Source organism: Stegostoma tigrinum, chromosome 10, assembly GCF_030684315.1.
Source record: "Stegostoma tigrinum isolate sSteTig4 chromosome 10, sSteTig4.hap1, whole genome shotgun sequence".
NCBI lineage: Eukaryota > Metazoa > Chordata > Chondrichthyes > Orectolobiformes > Stegostomatidae > Stegostoma > Stegostoma tigrinum.
Window position 1 is genome coordinate 70,369,777 of NC_081363.1, and position 15,698 is coordinate 70,385,474.

At 42.0% G+C, this 15,698-nt stretch overlaps 1 protein-coding gene across 25 annotated transcripts in view; it reads right to left on the bottom strand.

Annotated features, from left to right (window-relative positions):
• Nucleotides 1-15,698, bottom strand: part of LOC125455632 (alpha-(1,6)-fucosyltransferase) — a 658,909-nt gene that overhangs the window by 7,310 nt on the left and 635,901 nt on the right. Inside the window, exon 14 of one of the 25 annotated variants that reach the window (XM_059649252.1) lies at nt 10,877-11,220. The exons of 23 other annotated variants lie outside the window; for them this stretch is intronic. In XM_059649252.1, coding sequence (XP_059505235.1) covers nt 11,137-11,220 — 84 coding nt within the window. In that variant the 3' untranslated portion in view covers nt 10,877-11,136. Of the gene's footprint in view, nt 1-10,876; nt 11,221-15,240; nt 15,376-15,698 lie in introns of those variants that run through there. One more of the 25 variants, XM_059649251.1, reaches the window with a different exon arrangement.

The window sequence follows — 15,698 nt, forward strand, 5'->3', positions numbered from 1 at the left end:
TATTGGGCTGATTACATATTGAGGTGTTCCTAGCATCTAACATGTCTGACATGTTTTATGTAACTGCACAAAACTTATGGAGTCTTGTTCATGTTCCTGTTTATCGATGACAGTGTTTTCCATACAGGAATATACCGCTATAGGAACTTCGTGTACTATTCATATTTACTTATGATATCTAGCCGATACCATCATTTGATGAATAACCATCTGTTCTGGGAGGCTGCCTCCATTTCCTCATCAAAGCTCTGTTTTTGATAAAATAGCACTCTGCAACCTTTTCAGACTCAGCTTTAGTGTGAGTTGTCTTTGCTAACTTTGTAGACTCTGGATCAGAGCCTCAATTAATGATGACATGCCATGTACCTCTCTTGATCAATCTTCATTTTACTCAAACAGCTGCTTGTGATCTTACTGTGACCTCTGGTGATGAACTTTGTTTTGCCATTGCTCTGGTCACCACACGCGATTGAAGAGTACCCAGAACCTGTTCCTCAAGCTGTTCCGTCTCACTAGCGTCTGCCAGGCTTTCTCAGATTATAGATGAAGTTATGAGTTTGACTCCCAACAAATCATCCGCCAGAAGTAACTCAACTCCATCCAGAGCTGACTTCTAAACTACCCCAATTACCATGAAGCTAGATCACAAATGACACTCCAGTCGCACCCTGTACAATAGACCTGTGATAGACTCTCCATCATCTCATTTACCAACACTTCGGTTTTCACTGAACTCTCTGAAGGGAAAACAAAATCCTTGTGTTCTGATTTTTACCCTCACCCTCAGTACTTTCCTTTCTGATCTGAGATGATGACCTAGGGAGGAAATTCATCCAGCCCCACACCTTGTTATCCCGACCTGAACCGTCAGCTTTCCTGCTCCTCTGATGCTGCATTCCTCCAGCTCCACACTGTATTGTCTCTGACTCCACCATCCACAGTTCTTGCTCTCTCCTAGCTGTTCCTTTTGTTGCTTACTTGTCTTCCTTTCACTTTTCCCCTTTCTGTCTCTAATTTATGACAGTGATGGAAAAAAATCTTAGTTTTACAGATTAACTCATAATTGTCCACTATTATTGCTGTCTGCCTAGCAGTTGCAACCCTTCATCCTCAACATGAGTTCTTATTATGGGAAATTGAGAGTTTTAAATTCCTCTAGGTGAGTAGCCTAAGACCTTTATTTGCGATTTCACCTTTACTGCTCTTACCAGACTGGTTAAAATTACTTCATTTAAAGCTCACAAATTCAACATAGGTTTACCCAAGCTGTTCATTTAAATTCCAGAACTGATGCCTATATACTTCAGGCACTTACTCATATGCAGCCAAGAGTTTTCTTTCGTGTCAAATCTTGAGAAGTCCCCTCTAACAGTAAACATAAATTTCTTGTGCTTCATCTACGAATCTACTGTGCATGCGCAATGTCCAATCCTGTTTTGCCAAATCAATTTTCTCAATAACGAGGACCATTGCCATATCCTTTTTGCCGGGTTTTGTTAGGGCATGTGCAAAAAAACAACTTCCAAACTCAACTCCAACTTGATGACTCAGATTCTCCCCATCACAGCCTGCATCAGCACTGATAACTCGTATTTCAACTGTGTCATTTTCACCTAGTATTTATGTTTCCTTGCTTTATTTTTCTCTTGCACTTCAAACTCTAATTTTCTCACTTACATTTCCTGTTTTCATAATTCAATTTCCTTTTCCTAATCCTTTCTCTGCCATCTCTTGTTTCTTCTTTCTCACCTCATGCTCTAGTCACTTCAACTGTAACAGAACATCACTTGATTCGGACATTTCACCACTTTAAATACCTGGCCCTTATTATATTTCCTCTAAACCCAACTGTTGTGCTCATACCTCGCTTATCTCTGCCTTTCTTTTTGGTAACCGGCCAGACAATGCTACCTCCACTTTACCTGCCAAGTCAATCAACCTGAGTTTGAAACTTCCCCCAGGTTGGCCAGGGTCATCTTTGTCTCTTGCAGGAAGACTTTTGCTGTTTCCAGTGACATGTCTTAATTGTATCAGAGATAATGGGAACTGCAGATGCTGGAGATTCCAAGATAATAAAATGTGAGGCTGGATGAACACAGCAGGCCAAGCAGCATCTCAGGAGCACAAAAGCTGACGTTTCGGGCCTAGACCCTTCATCAGAGAGGGGGATGGGGGGAGGGAACTGGAATAAATAGGGAGAGAGGGGGAGGCGGACCGAAGATGGAGAGTAAAGAAGATAGGTGGAGAGGGTGTAGGTGGGGAGGTAGGGAGGGGATAGGTCAGTCCAGGGAAGACGGACAGGTCAAGGAGGTGGGATGAGGTTAGTAGGTAGCTGGGGGTGCGGCTTGGGGTGGGAGGAAGGGATGGGTGAGAGGAAGAACCGGTTAGGGAGGCAGAGACAGGTTGGACTGGTTTTGGGATGCAGTGGGTGGGGGGGGAAGAGCTGGGCTGGTTGTGTGGTGCAGTGGGGGGAGGCAGGAACAGCAACTCATATTCTGCCTGGGAACCCTGCAGCCATATGGTATCAATGTGGACTTCACCAGTTTCAAAATCTCCCCTTCCCCCACTGCATCCCTAAACCAGCCTAGTTCATCCCCTCCCCCCACTGCACCACACAACCAGCCCAGCTCTTCCCCCCCACCCACTGCATCCCAAAACCAGTCCAACCTGTCTCTGCCTCCCTAACCGGTTCTTCCTCTCACCCATCCCTTCCTCCCACCCCAAGCCGCACCCCCAGCTACCTACTAACCTCATCCCACCTCCTTGACCTGTCCGTCTTCCCTGGACTGACCTATCCCCTCCCTACCTCCCCACCTACACCCTCTCCACCTATCTTCTTTACTCTCCATCTTCGGTCCGCCTCCCCCTCTCTCCCTATTTATTCCAGTTCCCTCCCCCCATCCCCCTCTCTGATGAAGGGTCTAGGCCCGAAACGTCAGCTTTTGTGCTCCTGAGATGCTGCTTGGCCTGCTGTGTTCATCCAGCCTCACATTTTATTATCTTAATGTCTTAATTGTAGTCCAGTTTCCCTTCACCCGAATTATTCACCAACACCAAATCCTCACTGCCTCTGTTTTCCGTCTAATTCTAATCCCGCACGCCAAGCCCTCACATGTTTGTGAAAACAGATAAACTTCTAAAGCCTTGCAGTTCTGATGATAGGTCATCAATTTGAAACCTGGACTTTGCATCTTTCTTGAGAAATGGTGCCAGACATGCTGAGCATTTCAAACATGTCATTTCAGCTTTTACTGTGTATTTGGTGTACGTGGCCTCAGTTTCCCACTGCATTTTAAGTCATTACTGGATGTTTCTTCCCATTCATTCCAATAAGGTCAGGTTTTATGAACAGAATATACCAAGGGCATTAACAGTTGAACACTAGCCAAAGAAACTGCTATTTTCATTTCCTTCTATTTTGTACTTCTGGACAGTTTTGTGCAATCTTCCGACAGGCTGTAGTTACGAAGAGTAAATGAATACCTTTCCTTCCAAAAACCACTCATTTTGCAGTACTCCATTAGAACAAAGGTGAAAAGCCACACAATTTAGTTTTTAATCTGTACTGATGTTGTGCACTGCAAGTACAGCAAAATGAAGCAACAGCAAGCTTTGATTCTGAGGTGGTGCTCATTTCTCTTTGTACCATCAACTCATTTTGTTTAATGACCATAAAACAAAAAAAAAACTTCTTATGTAATGTGTTTTGGAGCAGCTAAAAGGTAATAGCAATTTGACCACCGACTTGGATTTGGGCGTCTAGTGTATAAGCTATAATTGCTTTCTTAAAGTCGTATATTACACTAAGCATCCTGCAAGAAAATCAATTCAGGATTTTGCTTTTCCATTCGGTTTTCATCATTGCCTATCAACAGTGGAAGCTGCAGCATTTGTACTTGTAGGAAAAATGGGACATACTTGATTTGACTGATTCTAAAATAGTGTTCTCGTCAAAACTCGCATCAACAGACCTTGAATTTGTCAGAAAAATAAATGGCTCCAAAATACTTTCAGAAAAATGCCATCATTTTTTGTGGATTCCCCTTTATCAGGGAAGGCCACCTTCGGAAATATTCACTCCAAAGATGTGCAGGCTAGGTGGACTGGCCATGCTAAAAAGACCAAAGCGTTCTGAGATCTGTAGATTAGGTGGGGTTATCGGGGGATGGGTGTGGGTGGGATGTTGAGAGGGTCACTGTGAACATGTTGGGCCGAAGGGCCTGTTTCCACACTGTCAGGATCTATGATATGAATTAGACAACTAAGATGTGATGACTAGTCTAAAACAGCTTCCAAATCTAATGATATCACGATGCATTGATGTCACACAGTGCAACTATATTGCAATTATTTGCAACCACTGTTTCAAGATTTAAACTACAAAATGTTTGCACGAAAATGACAAAATATTTCGAGAAGATGAAGCTGTGGATCAAACTTTGCAAAGAACTGATTTTCTATTGAATGGTAAGGCAGCTGGATTGGGATTGGCTTTTTGAAACGTGGCAAGCTATGTCCCACTATAAACAAGGCACTAACTTCAGGAAAGCAGTGGTCAGAGATCTACAGCCTTTCAGACCATCAAGTCTCTGCTGGCCAAAAATAACCACATCTGCCAATGTGGTATACTGCATCCATTGTACCCGGTGCGGCTTCCTCTACATCTGCCAATGTGGTATACTGCATCCATTGTACCCGGTGCGGATTCCTCTACATTGGGGAAACAAAGCGGAGGCTTGGAGACCGCTTTGCAGAACACCTCCGCTCAGTTCGCAACAAACAACTGCACCTCCCAGTCGCAAACCATTTCCACTCCCCCTCCCATTCTCTAGATAACATGTCCATCATGGGCCTCCTGCACTGCCACAATGATGCCACCCGAAGGTTGCAGGAACAGCAACTCATATTCCGCATGGGAACCCTGCAGCCATATGGTATCAATGTGGACTTCACCAGTTTCAAAATCTCCCCTTCCCCTACTGCATCCCTAAACCAGCCTAGTTCGTCCCCTCCCCCCACCACACCACACAACCAGCCCAGCTCTTCCCCCCCCCACCCACTGCATCCCAAAACCAGTCCAACCTGTCTCTGCCTCCCTAACCGGTTCTTCCTCTCACCCATCCCTTCCTCCCACACCAAGCCGCACCCCCAGCTACCTACTAACCTCATTCCACCTCCTTGACCTGTCCGTCTTCCCTGGACTGACCTATCCCCTCCTTACCTCCCCACCTATACTCCCCTCTCCACCTATCTTCTTTACTCTCCATCTTCGGTCCGCCTCCCCCTCTCTCCCTATTTATTCCAGCTCCCTCTCCCCATCCCCCTCTCTGATGAAGGGTCTAGGCCCGAAACGTCAGCTTTTGTGCTCCTGAGATGCTGCTTGGCCTGCTGTGTTCATCCAGCCTCTCATTTTATTATTCTAACGCTATTTTCCAGCAGTTGGCCTACAGCCGAGTGAGCAAGAGCTGGTCAAAACTGCCACCCCATTGTGTCCATTACATTCACTTTCATGGTCCCCACTTGTTGTGTGTCATTTCCCTCACTCAATCTACCCCTTTGCAAATCTCTACTTCTGCTGAGATAGTATCCAATTCTTGCAAGGACGCTTTAGCTAAATCTACTGTGCTACAATGTGATAGGATGCACAAAAGTGCAAGACTGCCAGATAAACTTATTTGGTTGGGATTTTTGATGTAGCTAATTTTAATCCCAAATTCAGACGGGCTTGGATTGGGTAGGAAAAAGATTTGTTTTACATTGCTAACCCTTCTTCCACTCATCTACTTCCAGTCTTAACATAAATGGCTCAATACAGCATGGAGCTGGAGAAACACAGGAGGTCAGGCAGCATCAGAGGGGCAGGAAAGTCGATGTTTCAGGTCAGGACCCATCTTCAGGATGTAGATGGGCTGTGGTCAAACTGTCAACTTGATTTTAAGAAGCAAGTCTGTCACTAAAAGGTCACTTGCTTTTATTAAACCTGTTCTTATTTTGTTTTTAACTCACGGCATTTGTGAAGTAATCAAGTTTTAGGTTTGCTAACAATTAATAGGAAAACAAATTCTTAGAGTTAACACACATTAATCACACCTTGTAGGCCAAGAAGTACATTACTCACTCTCTCTCTCTATCCCATTTATTGACTTGCCTGCCCGTGCAATCTGACCCCCACACCTGTTCCCCATTCTCTAACTGCCTTCCATAATCTTGAAGATAAAGTCACAGAGGAAAGAGGCTACTGGGCCAAATAGGCTCATGCCAGTCGTTAAGTATCTGTCTAGGCCCAGGTTCCAGTATTTGGGCAGTAACCTTGCATGCAGTGGCACTTCAAGTGATCATCTAAATGGTTAGCAAATGTAACAAATGGTTCCAGCCGTTCCCATTCGTTCAAGTAGTGAGTTCTGATAACCAACAGCTTCTAAATAACAAAACATCTTTTTAAATTCCCTCAAAACCATCTGCTCTTTACCTTAAATTAATGGACCTGGGTAACTGACCCCTCTGTTAGCAGGAAAAGGATTTTCCATGGACCTTTCTAATGCCTTTGTAACTTTGTACACCTCATGCAAGTCTCCTAGTCTATCAAGTCTCTCTTCATAGCTGAAGCACTCCAGTGGAGGCAACAGTTTGGTGAATTTACCTCTCTGGAACAATCACATCCTTCCTATCACATTAGGCTGACAACTACATGCAGAACAGCTGCTGTGGTCAAACAAATTTTATATATAGCTCCATTATAATCTCATTGCTCTTGTATCTAATGCCTTGACTAATAAAGGCAAGTATCACATCTACCTTCTTAATCTCCTTTCCTCCTGTCCTACTGCCTTCATGGATATGCACACAAAGTTTCCCCCACCACCACACCACCTGATCATTTGCGACCATCATAGGATCTCTGGCCACTTACCACCATATCTAAATTCCACCTCTTGCGATCTTATTTCCCATCCCTTCCCTGCAGTTTTGACTCCTCCGTTGGAATGGAAGACAGTCAAAGATTGGAAGCAGAGCAAGAATTGATCATTGGAATGGATAGGTGCGGGGGTGGTGTAGGCATCAGAGGTCATGCTTTTGGGCAGGGAGCCGGGAAGAGGGGTCACCAATCAGGTGAGAAATCTACTAAAATAAATCAGACACTACAAGGTTAAATCTTGCAGGATATCTACAATACCCTAAATCCTGAGCTTGTCATCCAAAATAACTTCACTGGTTCCAAGCAAACATCAGAAGACTGTCAATTCAGCTTTGAAAAAATGGCTTCATCAACTGTCTCTATTTGAGGATGATGTCAACAAACCTATGTTGTGGGTTTCTGCTGTGGATTTTTGGGTACATGGGGCAGGATGTCTTACAAGGATATGGAGTGTCAGATTCCCTGCTTTCCTTCTCTCCTGTCACTGTATCTCATCATTCTTGTGTTGGAGTGTGTGAAGGTTAAGTTATTGTCATTCGAACAAGGGGTAACAAGCTTGCCTTAGTCATGAATGTCAACGTCACCACAGTGCACAATGGCAGAAGCATGGTGGCACAGTGGTTAGCACTGCCTCGAAGCATCAAGAACCTGGGTTTGATTTCAGCAACGGGCAACTGTCTCTGTGGAGCTGTACATTCTCCAAGTGTCTGCACGGATTTCCTCCAACAGTCCAAAGACTTGCAGCGAATACGCATTGACCATGCCAAAAAGAAATTCCCACTTCAGTGATCAGGGAGGTGTAGGCTAGGTGGATTAGCCATGGTAAATGCATGGTTACAGGGATAGAGTGTGATGCTCTTCAAAGGGTTTGTACAGACTCAACAGGCCAAATGGCCTCAATCTGCACTGTTGGGATGCTACATTTCTATTCTTTGATCCTACAATGAAATTCCATTTCTGACAATATTCAAGTCAATAGTTTGAAGGACCTGTAGATTTTCCAAACAGTGGGAGTTGTTACATTCAAACAGTATCCAACATCGTATTAGCAATTGAGAAGAATTTTCTCAGCTTTTGGGAAACATTATACTGCACAGTGCAATCCATGAAACCTGTTTATACTTATAATGCAAGGCAGTGTTAGCAACACATGCAGCAATTCAGCTGCAGTTTGCTCTCAAGAAGAATGGTTTGTTTCATAGATGGTTCAGGCACTGACATATTGGTCCAATTTTACATCTAGGCAGGGGGCACTGTTTAATCCATTGTACAATGATTTCTGTCCCAACCACAGAAGTGAAACATCATTTATAGATTCAGATAAAACAAGAATCTGGAATGCAGGAGGTACACTGGGGCAATGCCATATATCTTACAGAGCCGGGAATGAGTAGGAATTGACAGTAGCAGTAGAAATAGTCAGAATAACATTTCCAGCTATCTTAAGTCTCTTTGAAACTTATATTGGAGCAGAGTCCACCCACCATGACCCCACCTCCACTCTTTTTTGAGTCTGAGCATTCCAATGTCTCACAACCTGAGTGAAAAGAATTTTATTCATTTCTGACTTAAAAGGGTGACGACTAATTTTTCAACAGGGTCTCCTCATTCTGAACGTATCAAGGCACCCTTCACTCTTCTAAACTCCATTCAAAACAAGCCCCACCTGCCCACATAAAACAATCCGCTCATCACAGGTAACAATCTACTCAACCTCTTCTGAAATGCTGCCAACACATTTATATCCTTCCTTAGTAATAATAAAATGTGAGGCTGGATGAACACAGCAGGCCAAGCAGCATCTCAGGAGCACAAAAGCTGACGTTTCGGGCCCAGACCCTTCACCAGAGAGGTGAAGGGTCTGGGCCCGAAACGTCAGCTTTTGTGCTCCTGAGATGCTGCTTGGCCTGCTGTGTTCATCCAGCCTCACATTTTATTATCTTGGAATTCTCCAGCATCTGCAGTTCCCATTATCTCTATATCCTTCCTTAAACAAGGAGACCAAAGCTGCCACAGCATTCAAGATGTGGTCTCACCAATGCTCTGTATAACTGGTACATAACATGTTTGCTTTTATGTTCGATTGCTCTCAGAATAAAGGACAGCATTCTGACTGCCTCCTTAATTACTTGGTGTAACTTCAGACTAACATTTTGTTACTCATGTACCGGAACACCTAGATTGCTCCGCATAATAGAATTCTGTTGTTCTCCATTAAAGTATTTCGTTAATTTTTTATCCTTTGTCAAATATCTCACTTGCTTCCACTATACTCCAACTGCCGGATTTTTTGCTCACTCACTCAAACTATTGATATTTGTTTACATCCTCTTATGCCCTCTTCACAAAATATGCACCTGTGTTATGTCATCTGCAAACGTAGCTATCGTGCTTTCTCTCCCTTCATTTACATCAGTGACATAGAGTTTTAAAAACAGGAGCCGAGCACAGACCTCTTTGAGACTCATCTCATCCTGCCAATCAGGAAAGGGTACGCTAATGCACGTACTGGTTTTCTGCCAGCCACACAGTCCTCTATCCATGATTATGTTACTCCCTGCACCATGAATTTCTACCTGACATAAAAACTTCCACGTGGAACTGTATCAAAAGCTTTGTGAAAACCCATGTACAGTATTATTAGAAGCTCCTCTTTATCCAGAGCTTACAATACTCAGAGTCAGAGATATACAGCATGGAAACAGGCCTTTTGGTCCAACTCATCTTTGCCAACCAGATATCCAAAATTAATCTAATCCTATTCCCCAGCTTGGCCCATATCCCTCTAAACCCTTCTTTCTAAATTTTAATGTCGTCATTGTACCAGCTTCCACCACTTCCTCAGCCAGCTCATTTCATACATGTACCACCATCCGCATGAAAATAATACCCCTTAGTTCTTTTCTGAATCTTTTCCTTCTCACCTTAAACTTATGCTCTCTAGTTTTGCACTCCCCTACCCTGGGGAAAAGACCTTGGCTATTCACCCCATCCACTCCCCTCGTGATTATATAAACCTCTATATAGTCACTCCTCAGCCTCCAATGCTCCAGGGAAAACAACTCCAGCGTCTCCTCATAGCTTAAACTCTCCAGTCCTGGCAACATCCTTGTAAATCTTTTCTGAACTCTTACAAGTTTCACAACATGTGCAGGAGACCAGAACTGAACATAGTATTCCAAAAGTGGCCTGACCAATGTCCTGTATAACGACAACATAACCTCCCAGCTTCTACAGTCATTGCACTGGCCAACAAAGGCAAGTGTACCAAAAACATTATCCTGTCTACCTGCCCCTTCAAATAACCTAATCAATTAGCTCAATATGATTTTCCTTTCACAAAACCATGCTGACTCTTCCTAGATAACCAAGTGTGGAGCTGGATGAACACAGCAGGCCAAGCAGCATCTTAGGAGCACAAACGCTTTTGTGATCCTAAGATGCGGCTTGGCCTGCTGTGTTCATCCAGCTCCACACTTTGTTATCTCAGATTCTCCAGCATCTGCAGTTCCCATCATCTCTGACTCTTCCTAATTACCTACATTGTGTCCAGCTAGAATCTTCTTTTAACAGACATCAAACTAACTAGCCTAGTTTCCTGGTTTCCGTCTCTTTTTGAATAGAGGCATTATATTTGCAACTTTCCAGATAGATGGTAATGTTCCAAAATCGAGCAATATTTAGGAAAAAAAAAGACCAACGCATCCACCATCTCACTAGTCATCTCTTTAAAGATCCTAGGAATAAGTTGATTGAGACCCAAAAGCTTGCCAGCCCACAACTCCATCAATTTTCTCAGTACTGCTTCCCTAGAGATTGGCCTTTCACCAAGTTCCTCTCTCTCGTCCACCTCCTGATTCACAGATATGACTAGAATTTTTTTTTTGTAACTCTATAGTGAAAACAGAAGCAAAACATTTGTTCATTTCAGCTGTCATTTCTTTATTATTTACTGTCTTTCCCATTTTCACTGTGAGGGCTAGCACTCACTTTTGTCTTTTCCTTTTTATGTACAGACACATTTCTCGATAGTTTTCACTCAAATTTCTTCCTGCTGATGAAATCTTTTCATTAATCTCTGCCATTATTTATATCTATCCAACATTCTGACCAACATTCTGTCACTCATCTTTGTGCAATTATATGCTTTTTCTTGAAATGGATGCTTTCCATAATTTCTTTCATGATCAATGGATGGTGGGTTCTCCCTTTAGAACTTTTCATTGTGGTAGAAATATATCTATGCTGAGTATTCTGAAATATCCTTTCAAATGTCTGCCACTGCTTCTCTGTTGTTCTTTCTCCTGAAAACAGAGACATATGGTTGAAGATTTTTGTCATATACTCATCAAGATAAATGCAAGAAGGGTAAATTTCAAAAGTAAATGACAACATATACCACTGGAGAAAGGGCGCTGACTGGTTTGCAAATCAGCTCTGGTTGGCTAGGACACTGCTAGAGAATAAAGCTATGAGGAGCAATAGGGAACCCAAATTCCTAGATAATTCTAAAAAGGCACAAGGTTTGAATATATTTCTTAGGTCTGAAGAGAATGGGTCCCTGTCTATTAATATACTTCACGTCTAGCAAGCATATAATAGCCATGTTACAATCTGTATGGATTATCTAAAATTGGTTGTTAGTGTAGCTATTAATACACTCAGGATTATGCTGCAAAATGGTCGAATCACATCGAACGTTAGACAGCTTTATGTTTTACCAGCCTGCATGAGGCCTGCCATGCAGCCAACGAGAGGGCTTTATTTTATGATCACTTATTTTGCAACTAGACCGTAAGCTTACTTTCTACAGTGATGCTTCCTAGTTTCTGTTCTGGCGAGTTCTCATGCAGGCTGCAAAATGGTGGGTGCAAACTCAAATTCTCAATTTCAGTGCTTCACTAAGTGAATACAACCATCAAACCACTTTGCAATTTCCTAGCAGCCAACAAACTTCCATATTATGCGCGCTGCAGAAAATAATCAAACTCAAGCTTGTGGTCAGGAATGATAATCTACAAAAAAATTATAAAGGGAGAGAAAGTAATTAATTCCTGATACATGAAGTATACAATTTATAAAGAGCTATTCAACGTTCAATTTTTCTTATTCTGAACAGCAATTTCATCAGGTTCTTTCTGTTCCATTTTTATTCTGCATGGCTTGGCCTGGGCTATAAAATGATAGAATTAATGTGTGGCTTTCAGCGTGTAGCTTTCAAAGCCTTTGTGCCATTAAACGCCAATCATTGTGTGTATTAGCTGCTTGACGCTATTTCTGCATGGCACTATATTCAGGTGCTAATGGTAATTCTTGTACCTTGAGATCGCTTAACAAAAAAGCCAATTTCAGTGTTGGTTAACTTCAACTATTGCTAAATAATTATTGCACCTTTGGGTTTTCTTGGCTGTGTGCGCGCCAGCCACTGAGAGAAAGTTTAATATTGGTTGGAGACTTGAGCACTGAAGCTAGCTATAGCAAGTGCACGAGTGCAAGTATCAATGTTTACATATGATGTTAAAAGGATAGGCACAGTCAATAACTCCTGAACACTTTGACATAATTTTCCCTGAAATCTCTCTCAATTGGTCAGTGGTAATAGATTTCAACTGGATTACATCAAAATGTGAGACAGTCAAATGCACTTAAGTTGCTTTCCATTAAAATAGGTTTTCATTATTGAGTATGCTGTTTAATCTTGCATATTTATTTGTGTATAAATGAAGACTGGGGAGATATTAAACTTGATCAAGTATGTTACCTATTTTGTGAAGCTGCAGAACTTGTAAATTAAAAACTGTGAACTTTAGAAGTGAGTGACTATTGTGTAGGAGTGCAACACCACAGAGGTCTCTGAAATTAGTATCATTTCTTCTGACACGGTGGATGTTGCTCACAGTTACTTCAAATAAAGGTCCCACTGTATAGCCTGCCCTTCATAATACCTTGCAAACTATCAAATCTGACATCCTAGCCGTTGCTTGTGGTGACTTTATAAACATCTAGGACAACTCTTAGGATCTATTTTTCAACTGTTAGATTTCAACAGTGCTGACACTTCAAAACTATCTAATTGCAATGAGTCATTCTGCAGTCATGTGCTGCACTACATGAATGCAAGTTATTTCTTCATGTTATTACTAATTTTTTGAGTAGTCATGTTTAATTGATCATGAACTGTGGTTGATTTGATGAGGCAGAGGGTAGACTGTATTTTTTTAAAATTTAAAAGGGGTCAGTAATTGGGTACATAAGGATGTTTACTTAAAGAATTGGATTTGGAACTATATGGTGTAAGCTCTTATTTTGGAGTTATGAATCACACGCCTAGGTTTGTGCTTGTCAGGAGTTAGTTTTGTTTGGAGTTTAGTTGGGGTCTAGGTTGCTGAGAGGAGGAGGGTAGTTACCCAGCATATCCTCCACCTTTCTCAGAAAACCCTTTTGAGAGTCACATTTGGCAAATGAAACACTGATCCAGCTGCCTGCCTAAAAAAAAACAATATCCTGAATCAAGTGCAACTGCAAAGGCATTCCAGTCCCTTAATGCGAACTATCATCATTCTTTCTCGCCAGTCCTCCAACCCACACACCCCCTAACCCAACACTAGTATAAATGCTGCCTCCTCCACACTTGGCTTCAGCTCTGATGAAGAGTCATCTAGACTCAAAACGTTACCTTTCTCTGTCTCTTCACGGATGCTGCCTGGCCCACTGTGACCTCCAGCATTTGTTGTTGTCAGTTCAGATTCCAACACTTGCAGTAGTTTGCTCCTGCAAAGGTCTCAGTCCAAGTCTATTCTTTGACACAGTGCCACCTATCTACATGTGCTGGGATACCTTGTCCTTTTTTTGACTTCAACATCCAACAGGTATTGGCTGAAGCTACCCACCCCCAACCCAAAATTAACCCTAACAAGGAAAATTTATTTTTTCTCTTTTCTTGAATTGGCATGTCTGCATAGGATTATTTAGAAAGGTAAACACTGCACCATCAGTGAATAAGTCTTGTTTTATTAAAAAATCAGTATTTCATTATTGATTGAAGAAAGCTGGCATGTAGAAATAGGACGTAACTGACTACATGGAAAGCTGGGTAAAGCATTTAAATGTATGCTGAAACCAGCATGGTCATGGGACTGGAGAGAGATTGTGTACTCCTGCAGCCTCATTTGAAATAGTATCAAAAGGCCATTGGATTAACTATCAAATCCTTTGAAAGCGCTAATCAATGACTCCATTCCCTGGTCCTTTCTGTTGTTTACATCTTCCCCGAACAGAAGTCCTTAACACTTTCTTGAAGGAATCAGTGCATGTTTCTTCTGTGTTTCCCAAGACACCCCTACTGAGGGTGCACATTTTGGATTCAAATATTTTCTCAGACCTTACAGCAATACTGATGTGATATTTCAATCCTTTCAGAAAGTTGTATTTTAGAAGAAAATAATGTGAATTTTTTCCAGGTTTCTTCCAATAAGAATTGGCATAAACGTACTTGAAAAGCAGGAAATGTCATGGACCAGTGAAATTCACAGCAGTGTAACTGACAGCAAGTAAGTGCTCTGCAACATTTCCCCTTGCATTTTTTTTGTTAATTCACTCTGAATTCTTGTTGAATTTCATTTAATCGGTCACTTCAAATTTGCAATTTAAGAAACTTCAAACATAATTAAAGATAGTGACAGTTCTTGACATCAAAAGACTATCAAATTACATGCTCTGCATATATATCTATGCGCCCGCACAGTGAATAGATTATAAGCATTAGTGCATTGCCAGTTTACTCTATTGCATCTTTGAGAACGCGATCTTCAACTCTCTCTTATTGGGGTTCTTGTGTACATTTTTCATTCAAAGGCCACTGATGTTCTGCTGTTTGGACACATGCAGAGAGTTTTAGTGGCAAAATTACTGAACTAAGCATTCAGTTTTCCTTTGAGCTTTTGACAGGTCTGACAAAGAACTTATGGAAGATGCACTTTTTGCCACAATTAAAACCTGATTGTTAACTTTGACTCATGATACCAGGGAATATTGAAGAGGAGAGCTTCTACTCTATACTCATATTGGGATCCTGGGAAAGCAACACTGAAAATAAAAACCACCTTTATTCATGCATCACCTCAGCACCTTCGGCTTTTTCACTATTCAGAATCAAAGACAGATTCTAGATGTTTTAGCACACAGCCATGATTTGCCACAGGCTGAGATCCCCATGCAAAATAACTGAAAGGAACATTTCGTCAGCTTGAATATGTCAGAGGAATTCTGTTATCTTAGGCTCCATTCATTGTTTCCTGATTTACTTGCCTCTGCATTTCTGGAGGGGAATAAGTCTATGTTTCCTCCCTCACATCTCAGAGCTCCTTCCATCTCAGGAGTTGCCTTAGTAAGTAAACCCCATGTCCTTGACAGCGGCCTTCAGCACTGCTTGACAGTAGCGTGATGGCACCAGTGTACAGCTGGGAATACCAACAGAGCTTCATTAGAATTACTGATATTGTATGCAAGGAGGGATTGCTGCATTCAAGAATTGCATATATCTAGCTCAGTATTTTACGTCATGTGAGAGAATTTCTCATCCAACATCGCATTACCATGGCAGAAGTGTTTATTTTGTGCTCCAACTACATTCTGCAAAATGAAAATCATGTCAAGTACGAACCAGGAACAAGGATGAAAGATATCCTAAGCCCTCTCTGTTGGCAGCAGACTATTTCATTGGGGCGAAGATTAAAGGCGCAACAGAAACTGCATGTATTACAGTTGGCAGTAAGGAATAGTG